At 34.7% G+C, this 21,461-nt stretch overlaps 1 protein-coding gene and 1 long non-coding RNA gene across 4 annotated transcripts in view; one reads left to right on the top strand and one right to left on the bottom strand.

Moving 5' to 3' along the window:
• LOC117106129 (TNF receptor-associated factor 2-like) overlaps positions 1 to 15,822 on the bottom strand; it is a 28,054-nt gene extending 12,232 nt beyond the window's left edge. Inside the window, exons 1-7 of one of the 3 annotated variants that reach the window (XM_033247478.1) lie at positions 14,215 to 15,822; positions 13,741 to 13,838; positions 11,960 to 12,062; positions 9,782 to 9,850; positions 8,010 to 8,188; positions 6,728 to 6,791; positions 139 to 240 (exon numbers count right to left, since the gene is read on the bottom strand). In XM_033247478.1, coding sequence (XP_033103369.1) covers positions 139 to 240; positions 6,728 to 6,791; positions 8,010 to 8,185 — 342 coding nt within the window. In that variant the 5' untranslated portion in view covers positions 8,186 to 8,188; positions 9,782 to 9,850; positions 11,960 to 12,062; positions 13,741 to 13,838; positions 14,215 to 15,822. Of the gene's footprint in view, positions 1 to 138; positions 241 to 6,727; positions 6,792 to 8,009; positions 8,189 to 9,057; positions 9,194 to 9,781; positions 9,851 to 11,959; positions 12,063 to 13,740; positions 13,839 to 14,214 lie in introns of those variants that run through there. The other 2 variants (XM_033247476.1, XM_033247477.1) reach the window with 2 other exon arrangements.
• A 4,988-nt stretch (positions 15,823 to 20,810) lies between these two features.
• Positions 20,811 to 21,461, top strand: part of LOC117106136 — a 24,744-nt gene continuing 24,093 nt past the window's right edge. Inside the window, exon 1 of the long non-coding RNA XR_004445005.1 lies at positions 20,811 to 21,159. This is a non-coding gene — a long non-coding RNA (uncharacterized LOC117106136). The remainder of the gene's footprint in view (positions 21,160 to 21,461) is intronic.

The raw sequence follows: 21,461 nt of genomic DNA, 5'->3' as shown, positions 1-21,461 counted from the left end.
GTCAATTTCCAGTTATTTGAAACGTAGTCTAAATTTTAGGTGTTGTCTTTCATTTTCATAAAACTACAGTTGTTTGTATGAAACCTGTCATTTATAAATACACTAGATTTTAATTTAACACAAATCGTTTTAACTCACTGTAATGTATTCATTAAGGTTTCCTTCAAAGGGACAGCTTGAATTTAGGCATTTCACTTTCAGCAATCGGATCTCTTTTCGTCCGGCAAAATCAGGATAAATCTGCAAGAAAGAAGATAAATATTCAATGAAAATAGCATTTGTAAGTAACTACACAAAAAATATTTATGTACTGTATACGTGTATATATTTTGGTAATTGTCCATGTTATGTGAAAGAAAACCGTTGATATTCATTATTTGGGTATCTACTATTAAAAAGCAAAACATTCTCTATTTGGTGATCCGCTTCCCTAGCGGATTAACTCGTCATTGTCAGAGATCTTTTTCTTCTTTTTACTCTACATATCTCAAAATTGCAGTGAGCTACGCACATGCTTGCTTCAAGGAACATTTGGCTTGGCCTGGAATTGTCACGATAAGGTTTTTAATGTGCTCAGTCATGCATGACGTCACTTTCGTGCAACTTTGCGTTTTTACATTATCGATCTTATCCTAACCAATTGTCATTTCTCATTCATAAACTTTCGGTCAAGGTGGAATATCATGTACCAAAATATTTTGAGTCATAACGCGTGCGTATGCATTTGTACGCACGCAGCATGTACGGAAGCTTGAAATTATGTTTTTTATCTACATATTTTGGGTTCCTGACATTGTTTTCACAAATTTGCATTCTTTTCAGTTATCTTATGCCCAATAGCAATGCTGTACGCATGCATCAAACATAGGGATCTTTGCGCACTATTTGTGCCATTATACAGTGAAATTATGCTAAAATCAGGCCTATTTTATGCTTGTTATAGCTCCTTAGGATGAAAGGTGACCCTCATTTTTTATTATATATTCTGAAAGCACATGAGTTGTAAATATGAATTTATAAATCATAATGGCTGATTGGACATTGTGAGGTCATCATATTGCCTACTGTATTTAAAAAAAACTGAATTTTATCTATGACGTCATTTTTAAAAATACGCACTTAAGCGTATCTCGCTTATCCTTGATTGATCGTCTCCCAACTTTGAGTATCTTCTAGCTAAGACAATCCTCTTTCATATATATGACTTCTTTTTACATTTTTATGATATCATCATGGTCAAAATAAATGTTTTTTCTGACCCCTTCATCTTTATTTCCTCAAAACTTTGATGACAATATAATCATCTTAACCAGTCGTCATTTCTGAATCATATTAAGTATAACAGATCAAGGTTGAATGCCATGTATCTTAATTTTCTGTGCATACATCAATAATGTGCGCGTACGCCAAAAGTAATATACAGGTATCCTTAAAAATCATATAGCTCTTTAGGAAGAAAGGTGACCCCCAATTTTTATTAGTGTATATTCTGAAAGCACATGAGTTGTAGATATGATTTTATAGATCATTATGTCTGATCGGACATTGTGACGTCATCATATTGCCATCTGAATTAAGAAAAAACTGAATTTTTATTTATGACATTATTTTTATAATCGTTTGAACGTATCTCGTTTATTCTTGGTTGATCGTCTCTCAGCTGTGAGTATGGTATAGCTGAGACAATTCTCTTTCGGAAGTGTCCCTTTATTTTTCATTTTGACCACGTCATCATGGTAAAAAAGAATGAATTTTTGGAGCCCTCATCTCTCTTTCTTACAATTTGTCAAAAATCATTGACGACAGAGGGCGGCAGACTGTATTTTGATGCTTTTAGACTGATATATAGCCATATGAAGGGAAAATTTGTGTGGCATTACCAACTAACAGGCCTTTTTAAATTACACTTGACACGGTTAAATTTCGTGTGCCATTACCGTCCATGCACACGTTCTGACCACGCACACTTTTCAGATAATTTAAAGCACGTTTCAGGACATTTTCAGCATTACAAAACTTTCCATAATTTACACGCACAGCACGTACTAAAGCTGGAAATTATGTTTTGTTACATATTTTGGGTTCCTGACACTGTATTCATATATCAGGAGTAAACTTTTTGTGCCATTAACATGCGCACAGGTGTCAACACGTCCGCGTACGTAAGCATAAATCTTTTCAAATGTTTAAAATTGAACTTTTTTAAAAAGTTCAATTTCAAATGTTTAAAATTGAACTTTTTAAAAAACTAGAGCATATTTTAGGCCATTTTGAGAATTTTAAAACATTTCAATTCGCACCACTCGCGTTTCCTGAGGGTCGAAGTGCGGCAGATCACCAAACTCGTCCTCAGTGACGAGTTCAAATCTAGTTCTTTTATTAACTTTTTTTAAAATACAAAAGACATCCGAGAATGCATTTTATTTTAAACTCCCGTTCATAGGTCCAATAAGATAACTAAAGAAAAAATAAATAAATTAGCCACAAAATACTGCAAAGATTTAGAAATAAACATTGTATTTAATTTTAAAAAAGTAGGAAATTACCTTAACAACAAGGATAACATACCAAGTAACCTAAATCCAACATAGTATATAAATTTAGTTGTGGGGGCTGTAATGCCGCTTACATTGGTGAAACGTCTCGCCAATTTTTCATCAGGATTAATGAACACTTAGTATCAGATAAAAATTCAAACATATCAACGGCAATCCTAAGTGTAAATCTATGTCAAACAGAGAAAGCTTCACAATCTTAGATCAGGCCAATAACAGTTTCCAACTGAAAATTAAAGAGCCGCTCCATATTAAAAGGACTGAGCCATCACTCAACAAACAAGTGCAGCATTACAATATCACTCTATGCATATAATGGAACAATCTGCCACGTAACTTTTTAGAGTTGACACAAATACCTAATCACCTGAATTTCAATCTACTATCTCATCAGAATACAGTATATAAGTAATGTACATTCTTTTGTTATGTTTTATTTTGTTCACTGATGATATCTGTGTGATGTGAAGAAACATGTCTGATATTTCTTTAATTAAATCTTGGTTCATTGCACTCAAATTCGTGTTGCTTTTAGTTTCTATTCGACCGTTCGGGTATATCATTCATGATTTACACAATAGCAGTGATGTTTGTAAACAAGATTGCAGAAAAATAGAAAAAAGAAAAGCTGACACCATTCTTCCCTGAAATTGTCAAAGCTTCTAACGATACTTTCAAAATTCAAATCCAAATTAATATAATCACTCATATCAATATTTAAAGAAATTCCACTTGTGTTGGGCCCTTGGCCCATGGTTTCCTCTTGATTTTTTGTCGAATTTGTAATAAATAAATAAATAAATAAATAACACAATATTCCAGTGATTATATATATCGAACCTTCATCAGGGATTGTGAAATGCTCTATAGCGCTGTCCCCTTTTGCTTCTGTTAAATCCCATCCTTCTGCTGGGAGCTTTAGTCGACTGTAGACATTATTTAATGCTTCTCTGGTGAGGGTAGCCGGGATTAACCAGTAGTAGGATTCATACTTTTAGGATTAACCATTATTTGGAATTAACGGGAACACATACCAGTCAGATTGGAGAGTTTGTTTAGTTGGAGAAACTGAATTACTGTATCCCTTTCTGCCACATAATTTTACATTCTGAGAGTGTTTGTAGTGGAATAACTTGTATGAAAATTGAAAAACTGGGCAATTTCCTGTAGCTAAAGGTCAAATGTCAAATTTAGGTCAAATTTCAAATGTATTTTGCGCTCTATAAATTAATAACCATTAACCATTAACCATCAAATGAGGCATTTCCTGTCGTTTTTGGAGCAAATGTTGCATTAGATAAGTAAAACATTTAGCCCTGGACAATTTGGAAAAGAAGGCTAAACTCTGCGACTAGCCTTTTCCAAGATATTTGTGATTTCTAATATTTCTATTCTACTTTGCATATTTGAACTAATTTGCATGGGGCATGTGACCGATGTTTCATTTCTGGAATTTTATTCCTTCACATGTTTATACGAGTTTATTTAAATCAAGAATCAACTTTGTTTGCTATTTGTTCCACGTCAAAGGCTAGAATGCCTAAAATAAACCAATAATATACATAATAATAATATATAAAATCAGGTTTTTACCCAAAAAATATCATGGAAGTATACCTAATGGTAATATGGTTGATGGCATTCGATCGGACATACAATTGGCTTTCGGATAAGGTGCAACATATCTATGTTTGGCCATTTTCCCTTCGATGCATATCACCTATATTGATTTTTTGCTAATATTTTGATATTTTTGTTATTTTTGAGTGTTAGAACTTAAAATTAAGTATACTCAGCAAGCATATGGTTTCAGTCTACCATTTTTGTTTCAATGTCACAATCATATATTTTTGTCGAATTCTGAGAAAGAATGGTTGAATTATCTGTTCATTTAGTCTGTTCATTTAGTCTCGAAACCTGCCTCCACGACATCCACAATTGGCTGTCTAATAACATGCTTATGCTAAACGAAAATGAAACTGAATTCATCATCTTCGTAACATGCTTATGCTAAACGAAAATGAAACTGAATTCATCATCTTCGGCACTAATAAATCTAGCTCAAGAATTAACATCAACTCACTCCATATTGGCTCATCTATCATTAAAACTTCCTCTACCATTTCCAACCTTGGCGTCACATTTGATGACAAGCTTTCCATGCAAAATTACGTTGGTAAACTCATAAAATCTGTTAACTTTCATCTACGTAATATAGCACTTATCAGAAAATACTTATCAAAACAAACTACGGCTCTGATTATTCACGCTTTCATTTTCTCCCGACTTGACTATTGCAACTCTCTTTTATTTTACATTCCTAAAATCCAAATTAACAGGCTTCAACGACTACAAAACTCTGCTGCACGCATACTAACATTTACTAACAGACGCACTCATATAACCCCCATTTTACGTCAACTGCATTGGTTGCAAATTGATGCCAGAATTCAATATAAGATCCTTTTACCGTCTTATAAGTCATTGACTCTCAATCAACCCCCCTACATTAATGAACTTCTTCCCAAATATGTGCCTGGCCGTTCCCTACGTTCATCTGATCTCAATTTAATTTCTGTCCCTCGCACCAACACTAAGACTTTCGGACACAGATCATTTTCATTTGCTGCAGCCACACTCTGGAACGCACTACCACTTCACATTAAAAAATCAACACCAATTGCTTTATTTAAAAAATCACTCAAAACGCACTTATTCCAACAATAACATGAAGCGCCGCTGATAATCACTTTTGTTTTTTAAATGGCGCTATATAAGTTCTTACCTTATTATTATTATTATTATATATTAGAAAACAAAAAATATCAAATTTTGACCAAAAAAAACTGTGTTTTTCCCACAAAAACGTACTTAAAACAAGAAGATACAAAAACAAGTTTGGTATCACTAGATATTTCATAAGCTTTCATATAATGTGCAACATAATTGTATTTGATATATTATATGTTTTATATTCCCGATTATTATTGCATAGTAAAATTTACCAGCAATGACGTTTATTGACCTCTGACCCCTTATTCCAGCAGTAATGTTTCGTCAGACAGGCAGGTTCGAGACCCACACGAAATGACTTTTCCAAAAATACCAACTAAACATGTGGTCATTTTATGCAAATAAATGGCCCCTGGCTCCGGGACTAAAAGGAATCATGTCTTCTCAATCTATATCAATAGCAAAAATTGCTGCCTTGGACACTTTGTTGAATGAGTTCAAAATCTTCTTATGCAGTTAAACTGGGTATGGTAAACACTTGATTGAGCAACCGCTAATTGATTATAATACAATGATCAGTACTGTACATACCACAAAAATCAGATACATACACCTTCATTGGCTTCCTGTAACACAGAGAATCACTTTCAAGATTTTGTTATTTATTTTTAAATCTCTTCTAATTCCTCGCCAATGTTTGTTTCACAACTAATTTTTCCTTATATTCCTAAGAGGTCTCTAAGAACTAGTTCAGAGTCTCTACTTGCTCATTCTATTCACTCGTTAATAAAGCATTACGGCAATTATTCTTTTTCTTGGGCTTCTGTCTTTCTTTGGAATGCTTTGCCTATTAGTCCATTGTTGATTTTAAGGCAGCTTTTAAAAACTCACCTTTTTAAACATGTACTTTTCTTAAATTTCTCCTAGCATTTTTATTTTCATTAACTTTATGCATTATGGTAATTAGCTTTACCATAATGCCCTCTAGAAGCCAAAATTATTATTATTATTATTATACAACTTACGAATATTTCCAAATCAAAATATCTTGATTGAGATTGTTGACAATCTTCCTGTTACCAGTAACAAACAGTTTGTAAGTGTTTGCAGTGCAATTGAAAGACGCTCTGTCCCTAGTTTTGCGCACTGTGTAAGGTTCAGCACCCACTGTTTTCAAATCCCGGATTTTGGTAGCGTTAAAATAGGTTTTTAATGTTACTTTCTTTTACTTTTCCTAAGAACATCGGTTCTTAGGAAAAGCCATACAGTGTGCTACTATTTTACGAAAAGTCAAAGTACATTTGTTTCTTTAAATTTTGCTGATTTTCGAATGGACATGCTCAAGCCAAAAAGAGTCAACTATAAGCTAAAATTTTATTAAGGTAAATTCTTGGTGGATTTTACTGGTGGATGCAGACAGCCACCTGTACAGTACTTACTTTCCTTATATAGGCTTCTTGGCTATCTCTAGGGCATCTTGGGCAAAATTGAGGCTGTGGGTCACTGTTGGGTTAAAAAATCACAGATTTGTAATGTTCAACATCCCTTGAAAGAAAATCTCAACAATTAAATTATAAAAATTGTATTGTTGAATACAGTAATTTACAAACTTGCAATCACTTTATATTTTTATACAGACAGTTTACTCCAAAAATCCTTAAAATAAATAATTAAATACTGCATGAAAAACATACAAATATGGTCACATTCCTTATTTTAATTTTAAGGTAATACAAAGTTAACTAGTAGAAGCAGTTTTGGTGCAGCAGGAACAGTTTGGTTTTCCATCCTGAAGGTTGGGGTTTTCAATCTCTCGCTGTGTATTTCGCTTGTGTAATTGAGCAAGGCACTGTATCTGCATTGCATCTCTCTACTCAGGAGTATACTGTAAATGGATACCTGGTAGGTTTGCATGGGACTGCGCCAATATGGCAGCAACACTTTACCATGTGGACCCAATAACAAGTAGGAAAAAGTGCTTTGTATTTGTAACCTAAAGGAAAGGCACTATACAAATACTGTACAGTACTGTAATAAAAAAACAGTATAATAAGCCATTGATACTTAACTACAAAAAAAAAGAAATAATTTCAAATTTGTTTCATATTTTCAATAAGCTGAATGTGTAAGTACTAAGCCAAGTGTTAACACCAGAGGGGGAGGACGGGCATGGGGCAGGCCATCCGTCCCGACAAGGTCAAAATGTTATTTTGATTATCAATCACTAAAGCTGCATTCACACCGAATCTGAATTCGGTTTGTATGGCTAACGAAACGAAAAAAGAAAATCAAATCAGTGGTAAAGAATAGAAGCGTGTACTAAGATGCGCATCGACAACATTATACAAACCGAATTCGGAGTGAATCTACCTTAATATTGTGAAACACAATTTTGGGCCAAACTAAAGTTAAAGAAACTCTCCCCAAGAACACTACCTCGATTTTTGGACATTGTTGAATTCTCTAGTTGGCCCCTTGATTTGAACTCCACTGCCTGCCAAAATTCATTTTGAAAAGTAGTCTCGAAAAGAAGCCCATCTTGAAAAGAAGCCAAATTCGAAAAGAAGCCAAATTCGAAAAGAAGCAAATCCGAAGATTGCAAAAAAACAAAAGAAGCCCAGAACTTCAATTCAAAATTTTACGGTATAGGCACAGCACACACATTTGTCATATAAAAATTGAATATGTGGACAAAGTTTAAATCACAATAAAAAACATTACCTTTGTAATTTCTGGGCACAGGGACTGCAAAAGCGATGCCCGCATTCATGTTGGACTACATCTCTCAGAATTAGATTACACACTCCACAGATAATGCGCTCAGTCAAATCAGACTTGTCTTTCAGAAGTTCACGAGGATAGCCGCCTGGTGCATTCCCAAGCTTGTCTTCATTCATATTCTAAAAATACAAAAATATCAAACTGTAATGCCTGCACTAGGAATCCTCCGTGCAAAAATTAGGCCTAGAAATCCATCTGCCCATTTTGGAAAATAAGGCCGGAACCCGATGCTCCTGACGAGGGGTCTTATTTCCCAGACGAAAGCAAAGTGGGCCTGGTTGAGCATCGGTTAAAAAGTTTCAAAAGTGGTTCAGGGGGCGAAGCACCTGAAAATTTTGACAATTTAGGGGGTTTCAAAGGCTTTATACTTAATCGATTTTAGAGTGTACAGATAGCCTATGTAGAAAATACATAATTTTTTTTTCTCCCCGACAAATTGTGCTTTTTCTCCCCGACCAGGGATGGGGGGTCTCACCAAAAGGTGGCCCTGGCCTCCCCCTCCAACTGGTGCCACCCCTGAGCATAGTTAGGCCTAGGCCCTAGCCTAGTAGTAGACTTCTAAACTATCATAATCTAAGGCCTTCGCTCAAATTTGCGAGAAAATAAAGTGCACAGCAGAATCGTAACTGCTGCTAAATATAAATTGATATAATACAGTACATTAGTTCATATTAACTTTAAGAGATAGGGCAAAGCTTTATTTTCGGCAATATTTGCGCGGAAATCGGCTCTTATTTTTCTTGTGCGAGGACGGATGTAGGCCTTGCCCACCCTAGTTTTTGCACGGAAGTTATATACCCCGCGCACACCTTATTTTAGTTTTTATTTTTTCACAATCTGGGGGGGCCGGCCTAGGCCTGTGCCTCACCATGTCGGGGTTATGCCTAGGCCTAGAGCTAGAGAATACAATTAATCTAGGCTAGGCATTAGGCCTAGCCTAGCGCCTAATGTGAAACCACCAAACGTGACCAATTCAATTCAGACATACTGCTGAGCTGGCACAACGCAACTTCAATTAGGCGTAGGAACTCTTTGCAAAGAAAACTAAACAGTAGAAACCATTTCACATTTTTTTTGTACGAAACTCACAACCAGCCACCAAGAGAGTAGATGGTCAAAACGTAATGTCGCCCTCTATAGTAATCTGGAGGTATAAAAATCTGTATCGTTTCGAGGATCGACATTTTTAACCAACTTGCAATAAACTTCAAAATGCATGATTTATATTGATTTACTGATTCAATTGTTGGTATTTTGCAGCATTTAAACAGTTGGGAGATTAAAAACAAAAACAGTTTTATTACAATCTGTAATTTGTGAGTTGCCAACAGAAAGCGTGATTTACTTATTTTTAATGGTTTTAATAGGTTTTTATAGTGACCATAGCCAAGCAGTAGGCCTAGGCCCTACTCTGTTAACCACTCCTCTCCCACCACGTCCCAAACAGAAATAGTAAGCTTGGGTTTCAATCAGAAGTTCGTAGGCCTATTAATCATACATAAATGCTTTTATTCCTAATTTTTTCCCCATTGGATTTACTGAACAAAATATTCTGTTTTTCAAATGAGTGTTGAAGTGGTGGAAAAGTGGTTGTCACCAACCCTTTTTTATCTCGCAAATAATGCCCCGGTGTACTGACTCTGAAATTTGTATATTAAGCTGAAGATGGATCAAGCTGTGAGGGCCAGAACATGGAAAATACCTCTCCTTACCTTATGAAAACTCAGTAGAGGTTTAGGCTTTGAGATTGGGTGATAGAAACAATCCACGGCTTGACGATTCTTAAAAAACAAAAACGATATATTCAAGATACAAGAAATTATTGTACAGTAATGCACAATGAGATACATACAAAATATTATATCATAAGGACCAGCTGACGTAGCAGTACGGTAACGTATAATACAGCACCGGGTGGGGGAAAACCTCTACTCGCCGTCTCGAGAGATGCGTTTCTTTTGTAATGCGTTTACATAAATACTTTTTACCAACTTAATGACACGTATTAATGTATTCTATTATATTATATTCAGTCTGTTCGGTATTGCAGCTTACAGCTCGGGCTTATAAGGGTTAATATTGTGTACCAGTATTTTGCATTATGTATTTTTCCGATACTGAATAAATTAATAAAGATTTAAAAAAGAGGAGAAAGATTTAAAAAAGAGGGAGAGGAGAGAGAGAGGGGGGGGGGGAGAGCGAGCTTCAATTACAATAAATCAAATAGGGCCCCCTATTTTAAAGTCAAAAGGTGGTCGCACTGTACTGATTAGACAGGAAGAACAAACTGGATCATTATGAAAATAGACTTTAAGGGAGGTTAAACTGTAAGAGTTGATTTGCACTCATCCCTGATTATACCAGATAATACTGTAATAAATTACAGTGCATTCATTTGCTACCTCGGTACAGGTATTAACCAGTGAGTTACCGTGATTGTAACAAATGTTGTTTTTTTTAATTGCAACTTTAATTATTTTTATACGTATAACATTCGAGATTAGATGATATGTGGCGTGTAGGCCGGGTCAGACGCAAGGGTCAATCAGTTACTCTGTAAATCACAAATAAAAGGAGGGTGGCTTATTATTTCATATATTATATTTTTTTTACATTACCGATCATTTACTACTATAATCGGGATATTTTTTAAAATGTTGATTAATATGAAATGGATCAGGACACCCGGTTGACCGCCCCCTCCCCCTGTGGCTGAGCCCCTAAATTACATTCCGATACAGAAATCAATTATTTAGTAGCTTCTTGGCGTTGGCATTTCGGCTTCAAAAATGTTGTCAACTTTGATAGTCTCTTCATCTTTAGGTTAAACTAAAAAACAGAGTTTTTTTCCAATGAAATACAAGGCGTTGTCTAATAATACGCGTGCATACAGCACTGGGTATGGAATTTCTCGTTGGCACAAATTCTTAGATTGAGGTGGGTCATCATCGTCGTCGATTCCATACCCAGTGCTGTACGCACGCGTATTATTAGACAACGCCTCGTATTTGTAGTTGTAATTACGTATTTCATTGGACAAAACTCCGTTTTTTAGTTTAACCTAAAGATGAAGAGACTATCAAAGTTGACAACATTTTTCAACCACCACCACCCCCATCGATGATGATGTTGCTGATGATGATGATGTTGCATTGTCCTTTAGTTACTGTGGATAATGTTTTTATATTTGCTTTTTAAATTTCAGGGCGGTGGTGTCATGACCCCTGACCTCCCCCCCCCCCCACTGGCTGTGCCCTTGGGTTTTGTACGAGTGAAGAAAATGGCCACGGCTATTGTTGAAATCAATTTTCCTTGTTGAAAACAACCTTAAAATTAAATGACAATGCTTAATCATTATAGGTTTGTTAAACAAATGTGCCCTTTCATCAATGTACAACCTAGAAACACAGAATAGCCAGTTGAAAGTATTCAAATAGATGAACACGGAAGTTGATGAGAGCAAAAATGTTATCCCTGGTTTCCATACAATGGCTACACAATACAGCCGACAGCTTTTAGTGATGCTGATTGGTCGTCGAAACGGGAGCCTCCCTGATTACGTCGGCGACTGCTACGCAGTACAACAATTGCACTGAAAGCACTGTCGACAGTGTAAAAACCAGGCTTTACTGTTTACTGTATCGCCTCCTTGTTGTAAAAATAAAATGCAGTTTGAGAGTTCAAAGTTCACAGAAGGGATCAGCTCACACAAAAAATCAGCAAATGTACGTACGTTAAATTGAAACAGACCAATATCAGCGGTAGAGAAGTGTTATGGTACGGTATTAAAACATAGAAAGAAGAAAAAACATTCATCCTGGTGCTGTAATATGAAAAGTTAATACAATAATAGTACAAGAAATAGAGATATAAGGATTAATGATACTTACATCGAAACAAAAATTAAATGGGAGTCGTTGATGTCGTTCTACAAAGCAGTGTGAACCTTGAGTCCGGAAATTATTCCATGACCTAAGAAGGGTGGTTTAGAAACTGTAAGCAAATTAAAAATATTTTTGTTAATGTGTTCATAAATAAAATCTTCCCAAGTACATTTAACCAAATATATTATGAATGTTATTTGATTAAATACACAGAACTGACTACACAAAATAACATTCACAAAGAAGTACAACATTGCGTTTATTTCCCATTAAAAGATGGTAGCGCCCACATTTGTATTTATCGACAATATTATTTATCCATGGATGTATAATAAAAAAAACCTCTATGCAGTGCCTAAACTAAAATAATAGTATTATCAATAATAATATTATAATCAACATTATCCCAGTGCAAGGGTGAGTACAAATATTTATTATCATCATTCAATGGAGTTATTTTCGTGTCATGTCCAAATGGGAAATACGAATTTCATTGGCCTCCGGCTCATTCATGGTAGTCACTTCTTAGCGGTCACAACAGCGAGGTTTTATGAATATGTATTACCACAAACCGTTCGACACGCTCGATCGCTTTATCGCTTAATGCATAAATTTTAAGGTAACTAGGCTGCCGCGAAACTTTAAAATGTTGTATATCGTTCTGTTACATGCGAGACTACCCCAGAAATTATGAAGATGAATTCCGAGGACGATGGCGATTTTATTCCAACAAAACGTAAATACAGTGCAGACAGTAGGAATATTAATATTATTATCGTAATGGTGAACTCTGAAATTGAAATGGCACACGCAATTTCAGCGTATGAGAAGGAAACAATTTCCAAATGTGTCATTGAACACATTGACAAAGCATATACCAAAGAAGGTAGGGACTAATTTATAATATCTTCTTATATATATATATATATATATGTCACGAAAGTCTAGTGGAAACTGCCTTTTATGTGCCTGCGGGTTAGACAACTGACTGTCTCTTATACACATCTAGATGTGTATAAGAGACAGTATATATATATATATATATAATATAATATGTTTAAATTATATATATAATTTAAAAATTATATATATATATATATATTATATATATAATTATTTAAACGTAGCAGAAGATATATATGCGTGTGTGTGTTTGTAACAACAAACAGTAAATACATCTTGAAAACTGTTGTGGTGTTATAAATAAATACATATACATACAATACATACATGTATATACAATGACAATTGTATGTATAAACTATAAAATTTGACAAGAGGAAACACCAGTGGTTGATGAAACTAAAGATAATTCCTATTTGAATCATTACCTTAAATCTCCAAGCTTACTACCAGGGTTCGACAAGCCACAAATACATGACATATATCATAGTTTATTGATACAGTAGTACATGACATATATCATAGTTTATTGATACAGTAGGTAACGGCAGCACTGTGCTCCATTTCTCAGCTATTGTACATTCCCCTCAATTCGCTTATGAATAATGCATAAGCCACGGTTGAAAAATGTAGCTCATAAATATGCATAGTGAACCTCGCTGTTGTGACCGCTAAGAAGTGACTACCCTCATTCATTGTTAGAATCCATCCGAACGGTATCGGAAGCCTTACACAACGGAGGCATACGTTGTTCTCAAAATGTATTAATTAGGCCTACATATCACCATTCAATCATTGTCATTTTACTGACCAAATCCAAATCCAAGTTCATCTTTAATTTTAATTAACAATGTTATATTTTTGTAAAAAAATATCATACTCACCTTGATGCCCTGGTTGGTTAATCGATTGTTGTACAAAAATTTGTATTGAGTAATGATAATGACAATACACACAGAAAACAACACTATGTACCGGTAAACTGTATAAATACAAAATGATAATAAATAATAATACAAAAATAATAACAACAACAATAAAAATTATAATATAAACAACAATAATAATATTAAATCACTAATAACAATAACTATATAACTTTCGATCGTGATAATGATACTGATGATGATGATAATGATGATAATAATAATAATAATAATAATAATAATAATAATAATGATATATAATAATACAATAATAATAATAATAATAATAATAATAATAATAATAATAATAATAATAATAATAATAATATTTTTCCTAAATAGCTGTCACAAAAATAAAAAAGTTAAACTATTATAATTATATACAATACATCGAAGCTAAATAGAAACAAATCAGATTTAAAACGCACTTACAAATACTCCTGATAGGTGGCGAGTTGAGTTTCTCTTATGGAATCAGTGAAACACTCTGATTAAGGCCTCCCTATATGGCAGAAAGTATTAGATAGTACACTCCGATAAGTACAATATCAAGTTCCTAACTGAGCTAGTTTCTGATGGGTTGTGTTACATCACTAAATTGTATAATAATATAAACTGTAGTAAAATGAATAATTAAATATAACGATGGTAGGACTCCTAATAGCTAGGGCAATGGCATGTAGGAAACATGTGGACGAGACTAAGTCTGGTCGCAACATTTTAATTATATGGTAATTACCAACGTTTTTCCAGACCGTCCGTGGCGGCTCATTGATGCCAGCAATGCCTGTTTTTTCCCTACTCGTTACAATAAGTACTGTATTGGAAATCCTTTTATGCCTACTTCCTGTAATTAAACAGGTACATAACATAATAATAACGATACTCACTTGATTTGTTTATTGTCTCTCATTGTCCTTTTTAATTTATGTACTTCATCGCCTTCCTTGGTAAAACGTATATACTACAAACTTATAATTTATTATAGTTTATAATTTAAATATTCGCTTTTCGGTTGGTTACAGGATGTGAAATTTGTTTGCTTTGGAGGGGCTCAAAAACTTAGTCAAATTCGCTGCCATAAGATTAATATTCATAAGGTTCAAGTATCACAACATTAGTCTTACCCTTATACTAGAGTATTACCAATCATAATCAAGAAAAGGGTTCGCTCTCTTCATAAAATAAGGGCTAGGGCCTAGGCTACTCATAAGTTTCGGTAGTCGAAATGAAGAAAAAGGCTCACTAGTCATAATTTTATAAAAGGACCGATATAAGATTGTCGTTCATATTCAATAAAAAGAATTCGCATTCATAACATAAAACAAGGACCGCTATTCAATTTTCTTAATTATGGTATCTAGAGGGTGTCGTCAATATGTTTAACAGTCATTTTGCCTTCTATATATTTCTTTTGTCTGTAAATCTGGATACTGTATTTTCATCTTATAAAATTTACGTTCCGCTGCTGAATCACTCCATGCTTATTTTAGTTTTAAAAACAATGATTTGTGGGAATTCTGCTAGGGCCTATCTAATTAAAGCTTCTGCAAAAGCTTCAGAACTCACTTTGTGTTGTTTGTGATGACGTCCAGGATCAGCCCAACCGGGTGCAGCTAAAGGTTCCGACACTGGAGCTATTCGAGCATTTTAAGCTGGGAAACCGGGACCGCGACCGCCAAGGGCACCGATGGGGTCCAGGATCGACGCATGTCCGTATCTGGCGAAGTTTAGATTGCTGCTCCGAAATTATGGAACTCTCTTCCACCTGCACTTAAGCTAACTTCTGTTCCTGATGCGGCATTGACTTTCCTTGCATTTTGTACCTCTCCCACTCCCTCACCTTTAGGTTTTAATTCAATGATGCACAGTCGTCCAGATTGAAACTAGGCTTGATACAAGAATTTTTAATCCATGTTTATATGTAGAAATGTTTATTTTTTATTAAATGCGTCTGTATGAAAAGAAATGTTTCTTTTGTATATTTTAGAGGTTATTTTACGAGATGCTTTGCAGTAGTGGTGGGGGAGGGGAGGGGAATCTTCTTCTCCGTCGGATAGGCCTGGACCTCCTGTCGTCTGACGTACGTCTGGGTCGTCGGAAAAAAAAATTTTCCTATCCAAATAACGTTAGCCTATTTTGACTGCCAATCCCTAATATTGTGGCCTAAAAGCACATTTTGGACCATACTAAGCCATAATGCCCCTCCCCCGTGAACCCTACAATAATTTAGTTAATGTTTGTAAACAATTTAGGAGAATTACTGTCCCATGTCCAATATAATAATAATAATAATAATAATAATAATAATAATAATAATAATAATAATAATAATGATGATAATAATAATAATAATAATAATAATAATAATAATAATAATAATAACAATAATACTGTATTAGTAATAATAATAATAACATAAAAAAAGATAATATTTTGCTTATTGGCATATTCTTGGCGCTTGTGCCTAAAAATATTAGTAACAACAACAATAATAATAATAATAATAATAATAATAATAATAATAATAATAATAATACTTAGTAATGGTAGTAGACCTGTGGTAGCAGTAGGAAACATAGATTTCCTATGAACGTCTCATTTTTATAAGTGCACATCACACATTTTGTTGACTTACTTGTTCCAAGGAATAGAGACCAAGCATAACATTATTATAGACTACTTATGAACCAAAATTAAGATTTAGTGAACAACATCTTATCATCGGGACAAATTCGATATGTTTGCCACCATGAGAGTTAAATGTCCACCTTTGTTGAGAATTGCAACTCGAAAAATATAAAATAAACTAAACTTGTAGTCTAACCAATATTATAGAATTAAGGTTTCAAATAGATCATGTTACTGTATATTCTAATGAACACGTGACGCTGATGTCACATTATCTTGGTCACGTAACAAAAATATATTGCATAGTATGGACAGAGAACACGAAATTAGGAAATTGATTAATTAAATGTTATTTTTGAATATTTTATTTGTCTTCTACTTATTTTTGCGTGCATACATCCCCACTGCGTCACAGATACCATCACAAGCCAATACAAAGGAAAGATGTGATATAACCAGATAGTGAAGTGTGAAGGGGCGAAAAAGTATTATTTAATGAAATGGGGCTGCAAAAGTCAACCGACTGATTGATGGAATGACCATCCAATCTGTGAGAAACTCTACTAAATACTAAACCAATACGACTAACAGAAATAGGGAAAATAGCATGTTAAACGTAATAGGGACCGTCTGACTAACCAACAGACATGGAGAAGTATGGAGAAAACTGTATTCTGATGACATATCAATTTACACTTTCAGACTTGATTTAACCAAACCCTGACAGTATGGTGATGCATTAAGGCCTGTTTATATTTTGAAAATAACAGTCAACAATAACAACAACAACAACAACAAAACCAAAAAAAAAAACCCCAATTATTTCCATTTAAAAAAAATATCGTGTATAAAAAATATTTAAAATAAATATAATAATAAATAAATATAAAAATAATTTCTATCGTTAATCGTTATCGTTTTAGTATAACTAGGCATTTATTTACTCGAAAAATTATAGTACCACTAAGGAATAATTTCCATTCAAATTATTAGTGCCCCTTTTTTTACCCGGCGTTGCCTTAGTAACCTAATTAGGACCATTCATGTGCAATTTGGGCTTGTTCAGACCATTTTTAAAATCTAACCATTAACATCTATATCAAAAGTCACAACATTTATAAAGAGCCTATCATTTTATAAAAGATTTTCCTTTCATGACCTTTGACCTTCAATTTAAGAAAAAATATTTACTAATATTTACAATGTCACAGAGACTATCCCTATCCAGTTTGGGCTTGTTTTCAGACCTTTTTCAAAATCTGACCTTGTGGAATTTTAAAAATTCCACAACCATCATAAAACGTGAAATGTGTTTTTTAATATGACAATGTACATAAGGTTTCGGCGACTACTATATATTGCAAGGGCGTCGATCCGTGGCTGAAAGTGGGGGTGGGGGAGGACGAGATGAAAAATAAAGCCTTGGGACGTAGGCCCAAGCAATGGTTGGGGACCAGGGGGAGGGGAGCGAAGTCCCAGAAGCCTTTTAATTGATTTTAATCAATGCAATTAACATTATTTCCATACGTAATTTTTAAAATATCCAGTGGCGGATCCAGTAATGTGAAATAGAGCTGGGCCCAGAGAGGGACTTTTACAGATGGAGGATGTAGCTGGACTACCACCTCAGCCCCACCACGGTTGGGGCTGAGGTAAGAAAATTTATGATTATGGCACCTCCAGTTGGTCGGAAATGGTACTCTCAGACTGAATTTGAATATAATTTTAATTTTTCTCCACTTTTAAATTTCGAATAAAAAAAAAAATAAAATAGTGTTGGTGGGCCGGCTGTGCCCCTTAAATCTGCCACTGAAATACTCATCATAAACAGTTTTTAAAATTATCCTTTTTAGTCATAATTATGCCCGCTTATATATTTCGTGCAAACTAACATTCATAAAAATAATGATTTATTATCTACTGACTAGAAATTGCAAATTGCAAGTGAAGTGCTGCGAAGTACAACTGCATATAAATGTTCTTCGAACAAAATTATTTATGCGAGTCAAGTGAAAATAATGAATATGGTAATAAAAATATAACAAATAATATGAGACACGACCCATTGTCTATATTAGAACACTTCTCATTGGGTAACAAAGTCGTAATTTTTCATTTTTGTCAAAAAGTGTCTATAGTGGTGAATTATGGTTTAGGTTTGTTTTAATAAAGTTTCAAAAATTTCTATGTATGTGGAAAATGTAGTTGATTACCAAAGGTTACAATTTTTATTTTGAAGACTGCATGGTCTAGAAGTGTACATTTTTTTATGGGGCAAGTTTCCAAGGGCGGGTTTTCTAGGGGCGAGTTGACTGCCAAAGAGTGTTGCCAAAGTGCGAGCCAGCGTGTTATTTGATCACAAGTGCGAGACATCGCAATTCAAGTGTGAGCCAGCGAGCCGTGACGTCACGACAATAGATGCGAGACGTTACTCGAGTTGTGCGAGGTATCGGCTGAGACTTGTGGAGTACAATTCAAAAAACAACTATAGGTCTAAATGTGATGTTAAATAGACAATGTTAGCTATCAAGGAGCGACGTTGTTTTTCATCGGGACCTTCGTCCCTTCAAGGCTATGCATATACCATCCTAGCTAGTCTAGGCCTAGAGTAGGATAAGGCTAGCGCGACATGCGGACGTTGGTACGTGTTGCTTAGTCTACAAACGTCGCCTAAAGTAATTGATTTTACCCGGCAGAACGAAAGAAAGAAACTCCGCCTTTCAGTCGTCTTAGGCCCTTGTTTTTTGACAAACAATGACCTTTCAGAGGTCAAATTGCTGTCAAGAATATGAATTGGCTGCTTCGCAGCAATTAGCTTGTAACGTATTCAAAATTCGAACTATGAAAAACAAATAAGATAAACTTAAAACAGACATTAATTTAGTCTTTTTGCAGGTACAGTACTTTTAAAGTCAATCAAGAGGTTTTTGCTTTTCTCCTCTTTTTGAATTTCACTTTTGTGTAAGTAATATTGCGATAAATTATTGTGAATGGAAATAATAACGTCTAATTTACGATCAAACAGGACTAGGGAGATAGGGAGCACACAAAACATTAGTTAGCATTTTGATTTCACAAACATAAAGGTGATTTACTTAATTTATCATTATCAGTGGCGGCTCCAGGAATGCAAATTAGAGGGGGACAGGGAGGGACTTGCACGTTTGAAAAGTAGATCACCTCATCCCCACCATGGTTGGGGCTGAGGAAAGAAAATTTATGATTATGACACCTCTAGATTGCCGGAAATGGCACTCTCAGACCTAAATTCTAATTTTCCTTTGTTTTTTTTTTCCATTTAAAAAAAATAATTTTGAAAAAAATAGGGCCGGCTCTGCCACTGATTATTATGGCGTCATTGCGAGACTGCGTCAACGTAACACTGGAGTTTGTAAACTTTTGGTAGGCTTATCACTAAATCGAAATAGGTAGACAGTAATCCTATGTATGTAGATAATATTAAACACTAGTATATACGTCCGGGTCATAATAATATACAAAAAGAATAAATCGTTTACATTAGGAATTGTGCACTTTTGAGTTTGTAAAAATATTGGCCTAATAAGGATACATGCTTACAATTCAACAACGTTCAGTACATTGTTTTCACAATAAATTTAGCCTCTGATAGTCGTTGCACCCATAGAATCGATCTAGTGGGTTTCTGAGATGGTTACAAAATGTTTAAACAATTCCGTTTTTACTTGGTTTTGGTCCGGAAAATACGTACCGCACTTTGAAAAGTGAACAGACAAAATTCATGAGTCATGCGTAATTGTTATTCTTTCCATTCGCTTGTAAAAGTGGGGTTTTACTTATAGAAGATTGGTGAAAAAGGGGGAGGGGAACAATCGATATGATGTCTTCCCCCACTTTGAAAAGTGGGGGGACGCGTCCTCCTGTCCCCCACCAATCGACGCCCATATATATTGTAAGTTGTTACATTAGTGGTTAAATTGTTGTTACAATAGTGGTTAATGATTTTTGTTACAAAAGTGCTTAAATCGTTGTTACAATAGTGGTTAATGAATTTACAACAGTGGTTTATTTTTGTTACAATAGTGGTTAATGTTACATTAGTGGTTGATTTTTGTTACAACAGTGGTTAATATTACATTAGTGGTTGACTGTCACATTAGTGGGTGATACACCACTTAACAACCCCCCCCCCCCCCACACACACACACGAACACACATACCGCCAGATCCACTCACGTACGCCATTTTTTTCTTGGACAAAATAGGTTGCATAGATTTTGTCTTTCAATCGACATTCATACTTTCATGACATGTTCCAAATATAGGTGACCTAAAACCGTTATGCATAATAATTGGCCTGTTCAAATACACACATGATTAAGCACATGATTGCTGTTGCTGGATGCTGTCTTGGCCGTATGCCAATAGAGATACGCAAACAAGGAATTATTAACTAATAGGGAGCGGTCTAAAGCCGATGTAAATTGTACAGTTCAATTAATGTATGATGTTAATGTCTGTATTTTTTTTAGATGAAAGTCAATTATCTTGTTAAGAATGTGTTACCGGTGCTGTGATGGACTCTCTACATCTTTTTGTGTCAAATGTTAGCATTATCACAGCACAATGGGTTGCTGAAGGCTTGAGACTGAGTTGTGCTGCGAAAAACACTAAGGACCGATACATTACCCGGAAATAGGACGAGCATCTGGCGATTTACAATATTGACTGATTGATTATGTTTTCTAAATGTATTTCACAATAGAGGTAAGCATGGCAGTGTCAGAATTACATGGCAGTGGCAAACTGGAATGGCAAGACAAATCAAAACAAAAATAAACAAAAAAAGCTTTTTTGTTTTGATTTTTCATTTGCCGACATTCTATGTGCTCTGCTTTCGTATATTCTCGTCACTTACATATTTCAATATCAGTACCTGATGATGATGACCTATGACCTTTGAAGTGCTCGTACAATAATATTATTTCATTCTGAGGCAGATATACAAACTTCGTTTGATTTCTCATTTATATGACACTGCCTATGCAGCAACCTTATTACATTATATA

Source organism: Anneissia japonica, unplaced genomic scaffold (genome assembly GCF_011630105.1).
Source record: "Anneissia japonica isolate Jap-2015-1 unplaced genomic scaffold, ASM1163010v1 scaffold288036_len564833_cov171, whole genome shotgun sequence".
Classification (NCBI taxonomy): domain Eukaryota; kingdom Metazoa; phylum Echinodermata; class Crinoidea; order Comatulida; family Comatulidae; genus Anneissia; species Anneissia japonica.
Note: the sequence above shows the minus strand (reverse complement) of the source record. Positions and strands in the feature narration are given on the sequence as shown.